The following is a 22046-nucleotide window of genomic DNA, read 5'->3' as shown; positions in this document are numbered from 1 at the left end:
AGTTTTTTTGCCTCCCATACATTAGCCTTAGAGAATGACCCTTTGTTAATAATAGCTGCACACTGTGGGTGAGGCCAAAAGGAAGCATGAGGGTGAGCTGGAGTATTGCAAACTTTAGATATTTGCTCTTGACTACCCTTTTCATTGTATAATTCTCCCCAGTGATTTTATTCATGAAAAATGTGAAGAATTCATCCGATTCTTCTCATGATGCACCATGTTCCTGCTGTTTGGTTTTGTATTTTTTTTAACTCCATGGAAAACTTGTCTCATGATTAGTCACTGAAATTAAATTACCTCTTGACATTTACACCATTTGTTTTCCTGCCTGTCTGTCAATCTGAGTGGGGTTTGCTTGTTTGTGATGCTTTTGTTTGTTTGCTTTAAGTGCTCTTCCTGAAGAGGGTCTGTCAGACTTAGCTGCTACATGTGTAGGTAAGTAGAGAAGGAAATAGGAGATACAGAGGATGTCATTATGTGTAATGCTATTCCCTGCCTTCCTTAGATCACTGTAGATTGCTCTTGGTCAGGCAGGGAGGCAAAAGGAAAAACTGGCAAAAATGGGCAGGACCCAGGTGATCAGATTTCTGTGATGGTAGATATGAAAGTCTTTCAATGTGGGATTAGAGAGGTTTTGTAGTCAGTCATTTCAAACGCTGTGTTCTTGGACTGGTCAAGCGTGTAGGAAAGTCTTGGGTAGGTGAGGACAAGTCCTGGTGAGAGCTCTCCAAAAATAAGGCATTGTGGATGTGGCTGCTGGAGTGAAGATGATTATGGGATATCACCTATGGAGACCAGAGGGTGGCTGGCACTATTTTCTTGGTTTCCAAACCATGGTAGCCCAAGCTTTGTGTAACACACCGAATATTTTTCAGGACTGTGTAGAAATGTTTCCTCATTTTTGCAAAAGACTGCAGAAATCTTAAGTCTTTCACAAGTCAGTGATTTATTTTCCTCCTTGTTTGTGGATGTTTCCTCTTGAAGATAGCAGTTGAGCCAAGAAAAATTGTATTGGTCATTGGTCTGCTTAACATAAATGTGTTATTAAGAGATGTCTGAACAGTTGAGCTTTTCATCTTTGTCCAAAGAGATCACTCAAGAAGTGCATGCCTAAAAATCTATGCCTTTCCATGCCTAAAGATTCTTGTAGGAAGTAGCTGAGACCCATGACTCTATTTGCCATGAAAAAATGCCTTCAGGTAGTAGAATGGGAAGTTGCACTTTTACCCATGGCTTGCCAAGACAATATCTTTTAGTAAAGCAGCATCCATATAAAAATAATTTGGATGATCACAAGAGCCTCCAGCTGTTTGTAACTAATATGTTCTGCAGTCAGCCACTGTTTTCAAAGCTCTTATATTTCAGGTAAATAATTAAAATGTTCTCCCCGTAACTGCTTTTTTTTGGTGAGCATTGAAACTGTGTGTAGGTTCTTCCATATGACAGGTGGGCATTTGCCATTCATGCTCTCAAGTAAAAACCTTCTACCCATATCTGGTTTAACCAGTAAAACCCATACAATACCTTTCTGGAAGTTCAGGGGCTCGTTAGCTAGCATGTAAATTGGGGTGCCATTGACGTTGCTTATTTATTTTAAGCTGTGTCTCTAGTTATTTAGCAAAAGACTTGAAGGAACAATCTGAAGTTGGCCACAGTTTATCTTCACTTCTTAAAATAGCAGAGATACCTCAGTGGCATGATCTTTGGTGACATTTTAATTCTATTGGCACACTTTGAAATAGCCAGCTGGGACATCACAGGCAGACATCAGTTTTGAAGCCTTTCAGATACCATCTAAATGTCAAGCTTTTGAGTAGTAAAATAAAGCATTTATATATAGATTAAACACAAAGTAATCAGAAGTGCATTGCAACACATGTCAGTAATTGTGAACAGCTGCATCAGAGCAATGCAGCTGTTAGAACTCCTTCATGGCCCAGATTACATGTATTTGGTCCAAATTACTCATGGGTATAAATGTGTGCTTTTGGGGTGGGTATAAATGTGTGCTTTTGGGGTGGAATACAGAGAGTCATTTGGGACACTTTCATTTGCTGAAATCGGTCCCTGATTACATTTTATTAAGAGAGTGCATGATATAAGGAGGCTCACAGACATGTCTGAAAATAATCTAACACAGATTTTGCAGAGCAAACAAATGCCACTGTAAGAATTGCATGGTGCTTGTGTGTCTAATATGCTGCAGTTCTGCTGCCTCCCTTCAGGCCTTAGCTGGATCTGCAAAACACACAGTGCTGCTACAGAAGTACCTTATCATGGAGTGTCTGGGCTTGGAAAGGATCTTAAAAATCTGGCTCCAAGCCCTGTCCCTTGCATATGAACACCTCTCACCTAGACCAGGTTACTTGGAGCCTTATCCAACCTGGACATGAAGACTTCCAGGGTTGGGGAATCCACAGCTGCTCTGGGCAACCTGTTCCAGTGCCTCACCACCCTCAGAGTAGAGAATTTTTGTCATTCAGTTTAAGGCCATTACCTTTGTGGACAGTTCCTCACCATTTTTCTAGTAGGCTTCCTTCAGCTATTGAAAGGCTGCAGTAAGGTCACTCTGGAACCTTTTCTCCAGGCTGAATAACCCAACTCTCTCAGCCTTTCCTCATAGGAGAGGTGCTCCATCCCTATGATTATCTTGGTGAGCCTCCTCTGGACCCAATCCCAGTCCATGTCCTTCCTGTGCTGGGAGCCCAGAGCTGGTGCAGCCCTGCAGGTGGGGTCTGAGCAGAGCAGAGCAGAGGGGCAGAATGCCCTCCCTCCCCTGCTGCCCACACTGCTCTGGATGAGCCCAGGACACATTTGGCTCTCTGGGCTGCAGGCATGTATTGCCAGCTCATGTCCAGCCTAACAGGGTAGCAAACCATTTACAAAATGGAAACAAGAATGCCAGGAGTGCTGTAGCCTCTGCTTTCATCCCAGTGTGCAGCTATAAAAACAATTTGTAGTAACAGCAAATGTTATTCTGTGCCTGTTGCTGAGACATGTTTTGTGCCAGTGAATGCTTGAGGACTGGAACATGAAGTTGACGAAATTCTTTCACTGTGATGGAAACCAGTCTTGTCATTGTTGTTGTCATCATGCTGCCTTGTGTCTTGTTTTTCCCTTGGGGTTTTTATTAGAGGAAGTTTTCAGCAGCCTCTGATTCAGCTGTAGTAAGTTATGTCCTACAAAGGAGACCAAGAGCAAAGCTGTCAAGGTCTCAAGCCAGGAAATACAGGGGAAGCCTGTATTGGTGTGGGGAGCTTTGCTTTGGAAGTCTGATGTGCTTTGCGTGCGCTGTAATTTCCTAAGGAATGCAACAACACAGATCTGGTTTTGACTGTGCTACTAATTTACAAAGACCCTGATTAAAAGCTTCCTGAGAATTGCATAACTGTACTGTCTGTAGTGCTTTGGGACACTGATCTTTTATTTTTTGTTTCTTCTCTATACTATGTAGTTATGTAAGGATAAGTGTTTTTAGAAAGATCTCAGAAAATCAGTGAAACAATGACCCTCTGCAAATACTAGGCTGAGCTTTCTTGCTAATGCTTTTAGGCTCCTGTGCTAGGGTTAAGTCAAATGTCCATCAAATTCAACAGTCTAGTGAGACTGCCAGAAAGATAGTGAGCTTGAAGAAATTTGACCCAAGTCCTAAAGTATTCTGATCAAAAAGTTTTTAAAGTCCTGTTGGTTGACTTGCCAGAACCTGAAGTAGCCCTGGGATCTGGCAGTTGCTTGGCAGTAATGCGTCAGCAGTGGTGCTTCCTGCACTCCTGGCCAAGTCCAGATAAATGGACAAGCTTGCATTTTGGAAAGTTTAAACATTTCTTAAAATATTACTCTCCTTATCTTTGAATTTGAATGGCATGTGAATATATTTGAGAGAGACACTTTTGTCTGCTTTTTCAGAAAGTGAGGCAGGGTGGATTGTATTTGGTGTTATCTGGACTGTGGGATATGCTTGATAGTGTTTATTTGAAATCTCCTGAAAATTGACAGGAACAACATTAAGAATGGAAAAATTATTTTCATGTTTTTTCTACTCTGGGTTCTTAGTGGGTCAAAATATTATAAAGTATGGGTAGTTTACCTGACCTAAGGATGCCAAAGTTCGTTTTATCTCAGTCAGCTGTGTAATCTGTGTCCTTTTTTCCTTCATAAATACTCATCTCATTATTTGGGTGCCATGAATAATGTTACTTGTCTCTATTTACACTTTTGTTTTCCCACTGCAGACTATGCCCCACACCTGTTGCTTTCCTTTGAAAAACGCATCTCTCCAACATGCATGGTTTATGATGCTAACTTGCAGGCATTCTTTAATTATAAAAGGATATGTGGTGATCTGTCAAGGGACAGTTGTCTCTAAATGGATTAAAAGAAGCTTACATGGTTTATATATGGGCTATGCCCTTCATATGCTGAAAATAGTTCAAGTTAGCTTGAACTGGCCACATAGTGTATTTAGTACCTATGCAGGTACCTGATTATTTTCCTAAGCTCAGATAGTTAGTTTTGCACCTCTGTGTATGTAGGATGTAAAAAATAGGGAAAAAACCCTCAGAGAAGTGAGTGAATTGACAAGTGTTGTTAGATAAACTGTTCCCAAGCTCCAGCCCACAGGAAAGAATGAGACACTGATTAAATAAAACCTGTCCTCTGCCATGCAAGTTCTCAGCTGTTGAGAATCAAAATTTTAGTGTCCTGACTCATCAGCTCTTGCCACCTTCCTCTAGTAAACAGTAAAATGAGAATAAATTAATGATTGGCTGTTTGGAAAATAAATGTCTTCCTGAACGATAGTGATAATGTCATGAAAGCATAACAGTATAAGAAAGATGCCGTGTTTGGTAATGCTGGAAAAAGCAGGCAGGTTTTCAGGTATAAAGTATTTTCTAGAGGTCTGAAAAACTGCTAAATACAAATTGAGTAACACCACTGTGAGTTAAACTAGATATGTATCTGTTGCAGCACCTCATGTAAAAGTGAGCGGTAGCTGCAGAGTTGAGTGTCCAAGTACAAGCTGAATTTCACAGCTGCACTGTTTTAAGGGCTTTTTTCCACACAATTTTTTTGAATAATTACTGCCTTTGATAAATTCCAGGATATTGTCAGTAGAAAGTCATGTCTGTGGCACAAAACCCTATGAGGTAATAAAAACACATACTGTGCCTGTCAAATATTACTCACTTCGGTTATGAGGCAAGATGAAAGTAATGTTTGCAGCATTGTGACAGATCTCAACAGGCTTTGTGATGATCAGATGTTTTCCATCAGTGATTAGCTGCCCACAAAAGCAACTTAATTCATATGCTGTAAGTGTGCTGTGACTGTTACCCCCTAAGTATTTTGAGCTGAGAAGGATGAAAGGTACTTTTTTCAGAAACTAGATGGTGGGAAAGGAAAACTTCATAGTTAGTGAGATCAGTTGGAGTCAGATGGGCTTATTAATTTTTCTCTTCTCTCATGGCTGTTGCAAACAGCAAAAGAATATGAGGACTTTGCTTTATGCGCCTTCACTTAATAATTGGGTCCTTGGACAATTTATTGACTGCTGGAATGAACTGTTAAAGGTCTCTGCTGCTTACTTGCTCAGCTTTTGCAGAAAACAAAATAATTCCCAGCTGCAGCTCATAGTGTGATAGTTTATCTTTGACTTCTCTCTCCCTTGAAGGCGTGGTGAGACGTGTTGGACAGGTTAACTTGAGGTCTTGATACACAGTTGAAAGGAAAGGAAAATACAAGAAAACTGCCAAACTGAAGTGTTAGATATCTAGAACTGTAGCAGACAGCTATGCTGAGACATAAATGGCTTTTCTCAGCATGTTAGACCTGTAATACATGTTAGTAAGCCAATAACCTTAAATATATAACCATAAAAACAATACATGGAAATGATGAAGTGCAAGAGAAGCAAGGGTCTGTAGTGGAAAAGGTTACAGCTTCTGGCAAGTGCATGCTCATTAAATTGATACAGTAATAATTCTGGCATGTGGTTTTTAGTGCTTCAGCTGTGCTACCCACAGCCAGTGCTACCTGTGGTGGTTTTCCCTTTGGGAATGGCCTGTGGGAGCCCCTCAAACATCTGCTGCAATGAGGGCTGGTTCAGGTGTGTGCTGGTATTATGTTAGGTCATTGATTGGAGACAGCAATGACAGAACTCTGAGGATCTTGTGACAAGCAACTGGGTTTATTGTTCAGTGCACCCTTTTATAGGGGGTTCAGAATTCCTGTGCTTGGACAACTGCTTGGCTGGGGTCTCTGCACCCCCCAGCTTGCTGGCCAATGCTATGTCTGCATTTAGGATTGAATGGGATTGGCTGGGGGTCTTCTCTTTGGGTTCAAAACTATCTTAGCATTTCTCACCTCTAGGGACTTTGGTGCTGTTGAATCAGGGACAGATAAAATGACTCCACGGTTCAGATGGTGAAAAAGAGATACTTTATTAAGAGGTGGTGTCCTTTTACAACCAGGATGGCTAAGGTGAAATCTGATTGATCTTAAAGTAAAAACCTTTCACACTATTAGTGAACTATGAACAGAGCTCTCTGAAGGTACATATCTATAAACAACATGAACAGAAAGAGAGATAATAATTGTTTTCATTCTTCCTCTCTAAGTTTCCCAGGCCTGAAGCCTGGGAGAATTCTCTTTGACTGAACTGAGAATCTCCACAGGACTTGTTTATTTGTGTTCTATAATGAACTGGGCTTAGCCGAATTGGATTTCTGTTCAAGACCAGATTTATGTGTCCAGCTACAGACCACTGGCTGCAGAGTCCCTGTGGTGGAAAGGCCCCTGACAGCCTTTGTGACACTTTTCCAGTCAGGTCCTGTGCTCATGCACCTTGAGGATGAGTATTCATCCCTTGCTCTGGGGTGACATGGGAAGGAAGAGAGGGGACTGAGAGGCTGAGAAGGACAGAAAATCGACTGGTTTGCTACTGGGTCCCACTGAGAAGTCAGACAAAAACTTAAAGATATTCCTGACCTTAATGGGAAACAACTGAATCCAAAGTGTGTCCTAGTAAAATGAGTTTATCCTTTTAAAAATAGATTATCATCATCTTTCTTTATTAGTAAGTACTGCCATGTCTCTGGCTTTTCTGGAGCAGTTATTTCCAACAGCCATGCAGTTGTGGTAGGCTGTCCACATGTCTGCATATTGTAGTTAGGATGATGCACAGCTTGAAACACCACAGATGGAAATTGAGAAAGCTGAATTATTAGGTTGCTCCTTATATCACCCGAAGTCAGGAAGAAGCAGGAGGTGGCAAGGCAGCTGGGATTTTGCCAGATTTCAGGACAATGCTTTTAGAGTCTGGATGGGTGACACCACTTTCCATGCTGCTGACCTTGTGAAGGACAGGGCTCTTTGCTGTTGCTGCCTGACACCTCAGAAAGAGTTTTCATCCCATTTGGTTAATTACACTTCCACTGTCCTTCTCAGACTTCCTGGAAGTGATAAATGGGTGAGCTGCTTTGTAGAGGAGAGGTGTTCTTAGTTCCCCAAAGAAGTAAAATATAAACTAACAGCTCTCTAAATTGCCAGATTCTTCATTTGAGGAAAAAATGCTCATTCCCACACACATGCTTAAGGGAAAAAAATAAAAACCAAATAAGGGCATGTTGGGGATTGGGGAGCTGTTTGTGGTGAATTTCCAGTTAAAATAGAAATGACTACACTTTTGAGTTTATTTAAACAAAGGAGGTAATTTAAAAGGAGGTAATTTAAACATTAGTCACCATATTGTGGAAAGCAGTGGCCAAAATAATTCAGTGCTTAGTTTTGAATTTTTTAAATTATTACTTAGATTTGATGACAGACTGAATTCGACGTGAAGCTGAGCCCCTTTTTTTAAGTGTTTTGGAGGAGTGACTAGATCTGTGAGTTACTTAGACCAATGCTTTTCTTTAAGATGTCTGTTTTTAAAAGGTAACTTGCTGTGTTAAAATTATTATCTAATAAGCACTGATAAACAAAATCAAATGTGTAACTTACAGTTTATTAGAAAACCAGATAATAATACCTTAGCTGTTATGTCAATACTATTACTTAGCAAGACCGCTTTAGGAAGGCCTAAAGAAAAGAAAAATGTAGTTTCAGCAAGGCATAACTGATAAAAATTATCTTGATTATTTAGTCATGCTGAGCTGCCACTTGTATCTAGGCTGCTTTATGACTTTTCTAAGACAACTGGCGGCAATCTGCCATACGGGATTGTAGGGCATTGGCAATACTTGGTACTGGGGATGCTTTTACCTGTCCAGGCTTTAGCTGGGGGAGTCATGGACAGCTGTGTGCAGATGTGCTTTCCTAGTCAGGGCTAGCCATAACATGGGAACTCCAGATTGCTAAACTTTCTGCCTTCCTGGAAGCAAAAAACATGTTTTTAAAAACCTCTGACAGAAGGTAAGTGAGATAAATTCCGTGGTATTTTTCCTTAGCTTTTTGTTTGGTTTTGGTTTTGCTGTAAGAGAATAAAATATTATCTGCCTGCACTTAAATTCTCTTTACAAATGTATTGGTAGGGTTGCCACAGACCACAGGAATGAGACTATGAGGAGTAGTTGTCTTTGGGAGGTCTTAAAAACAACTAAACCTTTGTGGGTAGGAATACCAAAGCAGAGGGCAGCTTTTTTCTTTCCTGAAATATCAGCACTGTTTATTTTAACACATAATGATGAAATCACAAACCCTATTTAAATTTAAGAAGAGAGACCTAAATTTGATTTGGCCAACTATCAAGCAGCCAGAGAAGCAAGAACATAACTTTTCTTTCTTTTACCTGACCTAGTGCTTCATTGTACCCTGCTGTGCTGGAGGAGGCACACTATGAGGATGTCAAGTATTCTATAGTGCAAACCAAATGAACACACATTCTATTAATTTATCCTCTTTTAAACTTAGGGAAAGTGTAGCATCTGTTGAGAGTGACTCACAAACTAGCTCTGTTCTAGTGCCCAGCCACCCTCTGGGTGCAGCACCGACATTTCCGCTCTTTGATTGTAATTAACGCTATTTGTCATAATTTGGTATGTTCAATTAAATGTAACCTAGCACAATAAACTAGAACAAGGGGAATGACTGATGAAATAAAATGTTGACACCCATCTCTTAGCAACCACAATGACCAGAGTACAGATTTGAAAACATTGCTGTTTCTTAAGGCAAAAAGGAAAGAAATGGGTTTTTTTTTTTTTGCAGTGACTGCTACAGATTCCAATTTTCATTGAGTTCTAGTTTATGATGATTTTGCTGCCTCTGCTTTTCCATGTGTTGGGCTGTGAGCAGGTTTGCCATCTCAAGGCCACAGATGCTTGCCCTGGCAAGATTGCTGAAGTGCTGATGTACCAAGTGATGTTGCCTGGGGCAGTGTGTGCTTCTATAAAACTGTGGGAAACACAGTTGTATGTTTTTGTATTAATGTATGCAAGGAAACCATTTCTGAAAGTGTGTAAGTTTCAAAAAGAAGCAAGCTTAACAATTTTCCTGTTTTTCTATTGTGAGCCAGAGCAAAATTGGTAAGAAATTAATTGCATCTGTGATGGAGAAGGGGCTTGTGTTTAAGGAAGAAAAGAAATACATTTGGGTTGTTCCTTTTTCTATACTTTAAATTATGTCTATGTTTGTTTTTATTCAGATAACCCCTAGTGAAAGTCATGGCTTGTTACATATGTTAAATGCTTTCTGCTTGTCATCTTTGTTCCATAAGTTGGCTAATTTACAGAAAGAAAATTTATTTAGCTTTCTCCCCTGTCAGTTGAAGTAAAATGAAGCTAACCCACAGAAATGCAGACTACAATGGCAAGACCATGAAAAATTCAGGTTTTCACAAGGAAGATCTGACCAGTGGCTTTTCAGGAATGTAGCATCTGCTGCCAAAACTTGTCTCCTGATGATTCACCAGCTAGGGAAAAGGAGTTAGTTTTGAAAAGTAGAAGGGCAGGATGTGAGACTGGAAGGGAATCCTTCCTGTTTTCCATCCTTCTGTTAGAAAGGTTCAGTTCAGAACAAGAAATAAAGTTCAGAGGAAATTTTCCATCATTGACTTCATTTGGTGGACTTGGCAGTGTTAGGTTTATGGCTTGGTTTGATCTTAATGACCTTTTTCAACCTGGATGATTCTGTTACTCACTGAAGGGGCTGCACCTTCTTGTTGTATTTCTCACAAGAGTTTGAACAATCCTTCTGATTACAGAAGTATGAAAACAGGAAACACAGCAGCTATATTAGTACCAGAGTTGTGCATTCCCTTGTTTATAGAAGGGCTCCTATAAGCACAGTTACCTTCTTGTGACTTCCCCATTGAATTCCTCATCTGCTTTTTCAGTTATGGGTACATTACAGTCCCCTGACTAAGGGGGTTTAAATGGGTGGGGGATGATGGGGCTTTAAATGGAGTTCAGCAGAGACGGCTCTGACATCTTTGGATTCTAGGTTCGATGAAGATTTAGAGGTTTAGTGGCTGAGGGTTTGCTTCCATAATGTTGATTATTGAGGTAACAGTGTTGCCATTGATGATCAGTTCTTGCAGGTCGTGTATCAAATTGTACTTACTGCAGAAGCATGAAGAAGTTTAGTTTTAGCGATTTTCCACTTACTGGTAACTATAGAAGGATTCTGTCAAAATGCAAGTGTCTTTTTTTTTTTTTTTAACTGGGTGAAATACTTGGAAAATGAATGCATAATAGGGGAATTTAAAGAATGAATAGTTTTTGCTGGGCCTACTGCTTACAGTCAAGGGTGGACTAATTCATTTTCCTAATAAGGCTGCTCTGGAAGTTGGAATGTTTTGAATTACATTAAATGTCATGAAAGTATTCGTCAGAGAGGATTGTCTTGTGGTATGTTTAGACAGCAAATTTGATCATGTTTGGTCAAAATGAGCTGTTTACACAAGCTAAATATAGCTGGGTTTTTTTTTTCTCCAATAAAAAAGAAATTACTGATGTAAAAGCTGTGCAAAAAAATTGTGCACTTTCATTTTCAGTAATAGTTTGTCCGTTAGCAATGACTGCAGCTGCTGTTTTTGTTGTTTATAATAATTCTTATGAAGTTTGATACAGTAATCGTTTGCCAAGGTCTTTTGTGTGAGTTGTTTATAATAAGCCTAAATACTGAGCTCTTATGTCTTTGCTTTGTTTGTATGTTATTGAAAGTATTGCATAAACTAATATGCTGAACTGCTAGTTTTAAATCATTCAGAAAATACCATGCTTCAAGCCATCCTGCTTTTTCTAGTAAGCAGTAACAGGGCAAGTGTGTCATCTCACTCTGAAAACCTTTATCATCAGTTATTCATACATTCAATGGGACCAAACCTGCATGAAATCCTAATATGTTTAATTGCTAGGTGGTGAGTGAAGTGCTAACAGCTAAGGAATATGCATGATTCTTCAGTTAAATTACTTTCTGGCTGTGCTGTTCAGTGATATCTATGAAAATATTGTGGGAAATAGCCCTGAAGGAAGGATTTTCTTAAATGTGTGTGTTGGATGTGTTTTGCTTTTCAGCTTGAAATGTGCATTTCCTTTTGTACTGTCTTGTCTAACCACCACGCATTTTTCACATTATGATCTTGGTAGCTCAGTTTGCTGGGTGAGCATTTTCCTTTTACAATATGGGATAAATCACAGATTTTTTTAGTCTGATTATGGTCTGAAGTCAGCAAGGCCAAGTTAAACTGTTTTCAGTATGTCTGGGGCACACAAATTTATGTCCTTGGTTCAACTATGTTTGTGGGGAAAATGTTACATTGTCTGTCTGTTTGAAAGGAACATCGTGAACATTTTGGTTATCAAGATTTTTTTTCCCCACCTTTTTTTTTTTTCTTTTTGTATGATATTTTTGAAGATGAATTTTGAAAAGTATGTCTTCTGATCATCTGGTAATAGTGGCATGAAATCATTTTTGCTCAGTGCTGTGTTGATGACTATAGAGGCAGTGTAATCCATTCCAAACTCAAATTTTATTATTTTGTAAAAAACAAAGAAAAATAATTATGTTCCTTTTATGTGTCTTAAACAAAAGTCCAGCATTAGCAAAGAGAAGATTTTTTTTCTCAAGTGTGAAATGTGGGAGTTGGCTTGAATAGTCCATATCTTCCTAATTCTTCCTAGTGGTCCAGTTTAATAGATACATAAAACATTTCAAGTTACTATATTAAAAATGAACAACTATACGTAAGGTAGAGATGGTCTTAAGAAAGAAATGTCTCCATATGTATTGGCATTATTTTCTCCCTTCTTGTTGCTTTTGTTGCTGCAAATTGACAACTCTGCAATTAGGAGTGATTAATGATGCACCCCAGCGCTGTGAGGGGCCAGAGGTCAGGCTTTCATAGGCTGCACACTCTGTGGGAAAGGGGAAAAGGGACCTGTTCCCCAGAGCAGACAAAACCCTCTCTCTGTTGAGAATTGCTGTTGATGTGCACATAATGTGTGTCAGCAGCCATGCACGAGTGGGGAAGCCAAGTGCAGAACATCGTCTTCTCAAGCTATATATTTTTTCCTTTATTTTTTCCTAATTTTTTAATTTTTTTTTCTCCCTCCTGTCAGCATGGCACCTGGATTATATATATATTTCCCTTTTTTGGAAGGTAGATACTGAACTTGCATCAGGATTCCTGCTGCTGAGATCTGATGAGGCCTGAGGCCAAATGAATTTGAGGGAAGGAATAAACATTGTGAACAAAACAGTTAAGGGGAAAAAAAAGAAGAAGACAGAATGAAAAATGTAAAAAAAGAGTTGTTAAAAGGAACAAGTGTACCTAATTCAATTGTAGCTGTCCATGTTTTTCTGGTAAAAACTGAAAAGCTGGTTTATGCAGTAGAAGAGGTTTTAAAATTGTAGCATCTGTTAGCTGATTTCCAATTAAATGAACCTTTTTGCCTCCCTAGCAAATTTTCTTTTGGAAATGAGAACTCTGCTGCAGTTGTCCAAAACTGTATTCAGAAAATGTGTCAAAAATCCAGTTTTCTATGAGAACAGCATGAAAACACTCAAGTGTACCAGCAGCAATGTTTGCAAACAAAATGTTACTGTATCAGATTTTTTGCTGGATTTTTAATATTGTTTTTATTTTAGTGCATGTGTGTGCATTTCTGCATATACGTATATGCAAATATACTTTCAATTTAGATATAACAAAATCTGTCAATTCTTTATCTTCTTAATCCTTTCCATTGCCATACTTCCTTTCCTTCCCACCCCCAGTAGTCTCAATGTGCCCATTGTTTGGAAGAGATTTTTTTGCCATCTACTATAGAATTGTGGTGACATTAACCTTATTTTTGAAAACCAATGACTCTGTAAAAATTTTCTGTATTATTTAACTTGCCAAGTTCTTTGGGAGGATTCATGTTATTCTAAAAGGAAGTGTTCTGTTTTAGGCCTGTATATGGGCTACGCACTATTTAAAATATAAATACTGATAGATTGATAAATTGATAAGAGCTGTGAAATTATGTGACAGTTTCTTGTGAAAGAATGAAGAACAGAAAGCAGTTTGGAGTTGAAGTCTCTGAAGTGAAGATACAGAATTATGAATTTATAAATCTAATAGTACTTAATGCTAGATGCTAGATTTCCTAACGTTATATCTGAAATTAATTAGTTCAGATTTGCCTTTTTGTTGTATTAACAACAGTGTTGTAGATTTAACTTGAATACTTCTTGTTTCCTATAGAGGAAACAAAATTAAATATTTGATGGATGGATGTGGTGAACAGTGAAATGCTTAAACATTAAAAAATATTTTTTCAATTATGTTTGTTTTTTCTTTTCCAGAGTGTCTTCTATACAAAAACCTGATCATTTTCATGTGACAAAGGTATGTTCATCATCAGAACCAAGAAATGTAGCATGTGGCACTAACTGTTACCCATCTGTCAAACCCTCTTGTGGATAAGCACCGGCATTCAGACTTTCAGTATAATGCGCTTGTTTTCCATTGTTGCATTGAGAGTATTGCAGCATTTGGATCTTTGATTACTTTTTTCCCCCCTCCTAAAAAATAATAGAGAGGGCTGGAAATGATTATCAAAAAGAAAAAAAAAATGTTATTCTCCAGCTCTTGGAACCTTTTTTTAAAGATATTGCTGATGTTTTCCCTCTGTACCTAAGAGAGAAACAAGCAGGTAGAATTTTTTGGCACTGATTTTTAAAATTTTTTGTGGGGATTTGTTTATTTTAATGGACACTGAAATCTTTCCTGGAATTTGAGAGAAGCCTATCCAAATACTGCAATTTCAGAGAATAAGTCCCCTCACTTTCCTTAAAGCCCTGGAGAATTACTTGTTCCTGAATTCTTCTAAATTTTTTATTCTATGCAACAGTTTGAAAATCCTCTTTCTGATAAAAATGCTGTTTGCAAACTTGAAAATACTTATAAATAGCCAGTACTTGAAAAGCCTCTGCAGTGGACATAATTAATTTGTAGTACATTACTGTTCTGCTGACCATGACCTTTAAAGGCCACAGTTTGGGGACAACAATGTTAAAACGTAGTTCCCAGCACAGAACCCCAAGCAAACAAGAAAATCAGGTTTCTTGAATGTATAATCTGACATGGGTGTGTGGAGACTTTGGGGAGTATCAATGTGCTCTGCTTCTGCTCTTAAAGGTCTTAGCAGCAGATCAATGTGTGAGCACTTGCACATTCCATTTGTGTATGGGGAACGTGCATATCTCAAATTGGGTTTGAGACATGGAATGTGGATTTTTCTACAAAGCTCTGGTTTTTTCCACATGACTTACCCGCTGGGTTTTGCAACAGAGCGGTTTTTCAGTTTCTTGTGAGTTTGATTTGTGGAGTGTCTGTTTTGGATATGGCAAGAGGAGCTAGCGTTGTGGAATTCCATATTGATTGTGCATGTTGGGATCATTCCCTCTCCTGAGATGCACGGCTCAGGTTGTTTTCCCATACATTTCACGGCTGCACTCTTGGTAAAGCTTGCTTCTGTGCTTCATGCCAGGTGGGTCATCTGCCCCGAGAGCAGCTAAAACTCCCTGCTGAGCAATGTGCATGCGTTTGCCGTGGTTTTGTGTGTCTCTGTTTTGTTTTTCATCCCACGTAGGCAGAACCTACCGAAGTAGTTAAGCCTGTGCCCATTGCCTCTGCTGTCGCACCCAAAGCCACTGCCACAGCCAGCGTGGCTTTCAATAAGACACCGAGGCCGTTTGGAGCTGTAACCTCCTCCAAGGTCACCTCCATCCCATCACCGTCCTCCGCCTTCACGCCGGCGCAGGCTGGAGTGCATGCTAACGCCAAGCCTAACGCTGAGCCCTGGCCGCCTGCGCCGGCCGCTCCTAAACCTGCAGTTCCTGTCCCACGGCAGCACGGCGCCGCCGACGGCGCCCAGGACGCAGCCGAGGGGCCGCGACGAGGAGGCAGAGACAACCAGGGGGAGAGTAAACAGCAAAATGGGTAGGTGGGATTTCGTTTTTTGCTGTGAGGGTCTTTCCTCACAGGAAAAAAGCCGGGCTTGTTTGAGGGCCAAGGAAAACACAGCTTGGAGGAGTTGTTTACTCCTCAGAAATTATTTTAAAAGTGATGCTTCAAAGGGCACCAGCTAGACTTTTGGTGATGGTTTTTCTCCCGAGTGACATGTCAGTTTATAGAGTGTCACGGCTAAATTGAACAAGGACCGTGGAATGCTTTACATGATGTGTTCTATCACCACGTTCTGGACCTTACAACAAGCCTGGTGTTAATTTCAATGTCCAGTCTCACTGTGTATTTTGACACCCAATACAGTGACTGAAAGCAGCAGGCACTCAAAAATGCAGAGCAGTCTGTCAAGAAGGGTCAGTGGGTGCTGTGATGGCCGGGAATGAGACGCTCTGGAAGAACAACTGTGACCCTGGCAGAACCAGTAGAAAAATGTCCCAGAAGGGAGGCAAAGAGACAGATATCTCACTAATTCTCTGCACAGCACAGGAGAAGCTTTAAGATGTTTTCTAGGAAGCTGATAGGGTTAAGTGTTTTTTTTGCAGTGCTGTAATATAAATACCTCAACTTTAAATTTGACCTTCACCCCAAACAAGCAATGCAGATTTAAAACATGAGTAATTTCCTTATTCAAGTAATTGTTTATGTCGAAGTGGGCATCAGAGACTCAACATTTAAGGGACTGTTAGAGACATAAAAGGCTTTATCTAGTGTAGCATCTAGACTAGTAAACAAGAGATTAGTAAACTGAATTGAGCCCAGCAGCAGTCCTGGGAACTCACACCTGCAGCAAGATTTTGTCTGGCATTGCTTTGGATTCTCCCAGAAATTCCTGGGCAGAGTTTGGGAGCTGTAGCACCTCAGAGACTGGTTCCCAGTGCCTGCTGTGCTTGTGGGAGAGGAGGAGGCTGGGCATGAGCAGTCCCATGCCAGTTGGCCTCTGTGACCAGCAGTTGAATTAAGTAATAAAAAGGGCAGGATTGTAGCTGTAGGTTTGTCTTCAGTTTTAAGAATGTGAAACCTGGGCTTAAAAGCTAAAAGCTGTGGTTACTCTTTTCCATCCCACAAAAGAAAGAGACTGGAAGAATAGGCCTTGTGCCTCTCTTCTCTGATATTCTTTTAGTGTAGAAAGTATATGAAGAACCCTACAGAGACATAAACATCCATGCCAACTAAAATACTGACTGAATTGCAGTTTCAGTTGAGTTTCTTATGGGATAAAAAAAACCCCTACTTCTTTAGGTTCTTATTCCCTTTATGTTGTAGTACGAATATTTTCCATGTGTGGACTTACAGTGCAGCCCCTATGCATTTTATATTGCACTGTAGCCATGGTGACTTCCAGCCCTTTCTTAAACAGATGATGGCAGGAATCCACTCTGCAAAAATGGGTTGAAATTGAGAGATCCCAAGGACTTGCTCACTGCTGGTGCAGTTGTTTAATACACTTGGCAAACCCTCTCTTATCTTTCCAGGAATACTGTTTTAGCAAATAACTGTGTAAGGAGTATTCAAAAGCAGCAATTAGTACTGAAAAAGAGGAACAATAGCAACAAAATTAAGTCTCCTGGAAGGAAGCGCTGCAGGCACAGAGTAAGCACTTTACAATCAAGATGGGATGACTGGGTGAACACTTCTATGTGCCCTACCTTACTAACAGGATGAATAATACCATCAAAGAGGATGAATAATCACAGCTGAGAGGTGAGGAAATCCCTCTCTCACTGTCAGCCTTGTGGATCTAGTTTAGAAAAGTTTGTAAACATTTCAGATTTGTAAAAACCCACTTTATATTGCAGTCCTTCTTACAATATGGTGTTTGGGCTAAGTGTCCTGCAGTCCTAAGGCACAAACCAAAAACGAGTGGACAAACCCACTAAGGTAGTTATATTGGTCTGCTGCTGGACTACTTAATTTTACCTAGAAAAGTTAACTTTCTGCAGTGATGCTTGAATATTTCCCAACTGAAAATGGTATCAATTACATCTATAAAATATCACAAACATTGAAGGTTGGAATAATTGATCAGTCTGAAATGAATTCCATTTTGTTTCTGTGGCTTGTTTGATTCATTTTCTCAAAACATGCAAAAAACAACTTGTACATTGTTCATAGATGGCATTGCTTAGCAAATGCAGTTCTTTAGACATGCACCTTGTTATACTCACAATTTCCTCCCTTCCTCTTGGCTTCCCTCGAAAAACATTCAGGATATAAACTATTTGACTTCAGGATGGGAAAGGAAGTTTAATTTCCCTTGTTTAGTTCTGCCTTAGAAAGCGAGCAATTTGCCTTCACTAGGCTATGTGCATTTGCACTTTTATCAAGACCTTTTTGCCTGCTCTTGCATGAAGATGTGCCTGCTGCTTAAAACAGGTAAGATGTCCACAGACTTCACTCAGTTAAAGTTCAGCTGGACTAAGATTTTCTCTTATAGGTTCTCTTATGTTTGTAAGTTTGACTTATGTGATACATGGCTTTATCAGAGCTTGGATTTGGAAACTCCTGTACTATTTTAAGAAGCAAAGAATTAATTAACACATCAAATACTTTTTTTTCCCTTGCAGATAGCAGCAGCGACAAAGTTAGTATCAACAGCACTGGACTTGAATTATGGTTATTTTTCCTATTGGAATAACCAGCATGTATTCTGGTTTTGCAAAATTTCAGCTCTTACAGAGCTACATATCTAAATTTTGCAAACAGCTTCAGCTTTTCTCAGTATAATACATTATTTTATCTGCATTGGACATGATGTGACTTTGCTCTCCACTGCTACATTTTGCAGCTCATTTTTATTCTACAAAACATTTGTGTGGTGTTTGTGTGTACGGATAAATTCTTGGTGCAATTCTTGGTTCATTGGTGTTGGTAATACAACTAGTACATGATTAAATACAGTATAAAGATAAAATTGCTTTTAGAACTGTGGAATGAAGGGCTGGATTCTGAATTGATGCAGGAAAAGAAAACTGACGTCCATATACTGTGATTTGTGCATATTAGGACGATAAATCATTGAGGTTTTATTGGCTTCTCTCTTCTCCCCTTGCCTCAAGGCTGAGTTAAGAGAGATCCTGTCTCACTGAGGTTTCCTTTGTCTCTGGCACCACCTTGTTGCCTCAGTGAGTCATTACTAGTAGACTCTTAAGCCTTACAAAGGAGACCAGTAGGACCAGAGAAGTCAGTGGGATTTTTTTCTTTATACCACTTTGGTATATAACAAATGTGAAAGACTGCTTATTTCACTGGGGTACTTGCTAGAATTCAGTAAACTGCACATAAATCATAAAGTTTTCATGTATTTCCACACCTTTAATTACTGCTTTAACTTTCTCATTTCATTTTTGCTATTAACTGTTTAAGATGCTTTACTCCATTTTTCTCTGTTCTCCATCCTGAAATTGCCACTGCCTTTGTTTCTATACCTCTTTCTCTATTATCAACTTTGATATGTGATACATGCTCTTCACTAATGTTGTGTGTCAAGAAATTAAATCTTTTGATTTAATTTTGTACTGTACCTTTCACATTCTTTCAAGTATTAAATATTTTTAAAGCTTAAGTTTTTACTAATGCATTCCATTTAATGGGCCTGATTCTTACTTGTTAACAGTTAACATAATTCCTCACTCATTTTCCACCTTTCTTCCCCAGAATTACTTTGAACCATTAAAGTACAGTGAGGAGGTAGTGTCAAAAATAAAAGTGACTTCTGAAGTTTGGTTGGTTTTATTAGAAATTTTATGTCCTAGGAGCTAGTTTTTCACAGTTTTCCTCCTGTAAATTGTGTAAAAAATAAATGTACACTTTAGCAGGTTTTAGAGATTAATGCTTTGGAATAACAACTGTAGAACTTATAAATTTGTAGTTTGAGTCTTCTGTTCCCTTTCCCCAAGTTTCCCAAATTGACACATTCTTTACATCACTTAATGGAATCAAAGCTTTTAGATCCTGTACTCTTGAAAGTCATGCTAGTGGAAGGATTGATAATAGTCTGTAGGTTACTGTAGGGAAAGTTTCCCGGTAGAACAATTACCCCACTGCTTTTCTTTCAAAGAGGATAGCTCCTCATTATGCCTGAGAACATGGCCATGTATGCTTTCAGATGGCCTGGTTCTGACCTAGGCTTTGCCAAGTGCAAACAGCGTGGGATGTACTGGGTGGTCCTTGCACGTGCACAGATCTGTGCTGTGCCTCTCTGGAGCTAAAGGGAGAATTTGTCAAGGGGCACCTGATCTGACCTAGGTAGACTACTCTGCTTTAACAAAACAAATTTCCCTCTCATCCCTATAGGGAAATCACCATGAGTTTAATCAAAGTATGTGAATTCTGTGCAGTGGTTTTAGTAGTAGAAGTAGAATATGGCTATTATTTAGATTTTAGTGCCCTTTCTCGCAAAACTAATTAGAATAATTAGCTACATTTCTGTTTCATTTCAGCTTTCTGACTTTTTCTTCTTTTCTTTTTTTCCTTTTCCTGTTCACGCTGGGAAAACTTTCTCTTGCTGTCTTACTCTGTCGCCTCCAAGGAAAAACCCACCCAAACGGTAAAAGTCTAAACGTGTAGATGTCTTGATAATGCTGTCTTTTACTGTTTCGTGTGTTCCGTCAGTGAAACAAGGAGAAATATTTCAGAGGGTTATTTCAGGGGTTAGAGTAATTGTAAAAGGTGTGTTTGGTTCAGAAAACTGCATCTGTGTTTAGCTGGGCCTCAGCTGCTGCCCTTCTGCATCGCCCCCGTGCCTTTGTAGCTGGTGTGAAGCGAGGTGCTGTGCGCAGCCTGGCACTCACCGCCGTGTCTGTCCCTGGCGCAGCCCCCCACGGAAGCACATCGTGGACACCTACACGGAGTTCTACCACACGCCCACGCACAGCGACGCCAGCAAGAAGCGGCTGATCGAGGACACCGAGGACTGGCACCCGCGCACCGGCACCACCCAGAGCCGCTCCTTCCGCATCCTCGCCCAGATCACCGGCACGGATCACAGTGAGTGCCCCGGGGCGCCTGGAGCAATGGGCCATTCCCCTGCACGCACTGCGTTTTTAAAGCTGGGGCTCAGGGGAGAGAGAGAAAGGGAAATAGTATTCTAAAATATTTCCCTCTAAATGTTACTCTGAAATAGATAATAAAGTAAAACCCTTCCGTTACTAAGTAGTTCAGGCTATATGCATTGCTGGGCATTATTCTGGATTGAGCTGAATTAAAATATTCTAGATAAATCCTAAAATTTCCATTTCTACTCCCAAAGATATTGAAAGATTCATATTTGTTATTTCTTTTCCCCCTGTATCACCAAAATGGCTACATTCCTGAGCAAATTTAGAGCTTCAGAAAAATCAGGTGTTTTCTGGCATGTGGGAAGTCTTTGTCTGTCATGCAAAAGTATGTGATTTGCAATGATGTAACCAATCAGAAACATAAATCCATAGCTCCTCAGTTTATCCCTGGGTTATGTTTCCACCCTGTACTTATGCTATGGTGTGATTACATATATTGGTGGAGTGGAACGGGTGATGTGGTGAAGGTCATTCCCAGTCATATGATTTTATGCTAAAACTTCAATTTCATGTTATGCTGTCAGCCATAAGTCACTGGCTGAGATTTGTGTTTTTGTGTGAAGGCCACCAGAAGTGCTGTCAGGGGCTTTGAGCTCTCATTCTTCAGCTTTTTTGAGCTTGAGCTGCAATAATGAAGGCATTGAGGAAATTGGCCTCCTCTTCAGGGGGAGATTTGATTAAATCAGCTATTTCTAGAAGCCAGTGATAACATTTCCCAAAATAAGGGTTATTGTCCGTTTGTGATAAATATTCTGACTTTGGACTTGATTGTTCTGTGGTCCTGTGTTCAGTTCCCTTCATCAGTCCTTGTACGGGCAGAGTATGGGGCCTGAACATCAAATAACATGTTATCCAGTAAAGATGAATTTATCATGTTGACAAATGCTGTAAGAAAATTACTGCAACTAGATTTGCCAGCCTTAAAATCAGGACTGGGAATTTTGCATTATCCCTTGTGCAGACCTCTAGAACCTTGGTGGGAAATAGCCTGGCTGCAAACAGATGCTTGGATTATCACCTGATATCAACCCACTGGATGTTCATCCAAAAGAAATACCTCTTAACTTCCATTCAGCTTCACCTTCTCAAATCACCTTTCTCAATGCCAGCATGGGGAGTGGGCCAGGGGGAAGGACAGAGATCAGCAGAGCACTTTTCAGCAGTCCTACTAGCAAAGGGGCTCTTGAAGTTCATGGACATAACTCCTGTCCATTGGGGCGGATTTAGAATCAAAGAATCCTAACGAGCCTTGCTTTAATTTGCTGCTGTAGTGAATGCATTGGCACAGCAGAGAATGTCAGTGTTGTGGTACAGTGTCTCTAGTGCCCTAGAAAATAAAAATTTCTGTTTCATTTCAGTGAAAGAACCAGAAAATGAAGCTGGGAAGAAGACTAAGTGAGTTTACATTTTTATTACTTTAATACATTGCATGTTTTAATTCTTAACTTGTAATGTTTGGTGCACTTGTGTGACATCTGGGTGTTTTTAAAATGTTCCTCCCCTTTTTGCCTTTTACTTCAGCATGTCAAAATCAA

General features: G+C 39.8%; 1 protein-coding gene across 3 annotated transcripts in view; it reads left to right on the top strand.

Annotated features, from left to right (window-relative positions):
- PDLIM5 (PDZ and LIM domain 5) overlaps positions 1-22046 on the top strand; it is a 125814-nt gene that overhangs the window by 56054 nt on the left and 47714 nt on the right. For 2 of the 3 annotated variants that reach the window (XM_058024402.1, XM_058024404.1), the window contains exons 4-8: positions 13789-13831; positions 15078-15427; positions 19983-20000; positions 20268-20440; positions 21870-21906. In XM_058024402.1, coding sequence (XP_057880385.1) covers positions 13789-13831; positions 15078-15427; positions 19983-20000; positions 20268-20440; positions 21870-21906 — 621 coding nt within the window. The remainder of the gene's footprint in view (positions 1-13788; positions 13832-15077; positions 15428-19982; positions 20001-20267; positions 20441-21869; positions 21907-22046) is intronic. The other variant, XM_058024403.1, reaches the window with a different exon arrangement.

Source organism: Melospiza georgiana, chromosome 5, assembly GCF_028018845.1.
Source record: "Melospiza georgiana isolate bMelGeo1 chromosome 5, bMelGeo1.pri, whole genome shotgun sequence".
NCBI lineage: Eukaryota > Metazoa > Chordata > Aves > Passeriformes > Passerellidae > Melospiza > Melospiza georgiana.
This window is presented reverse-complemented; position numbering and strand designations above follow the sequence as displayed.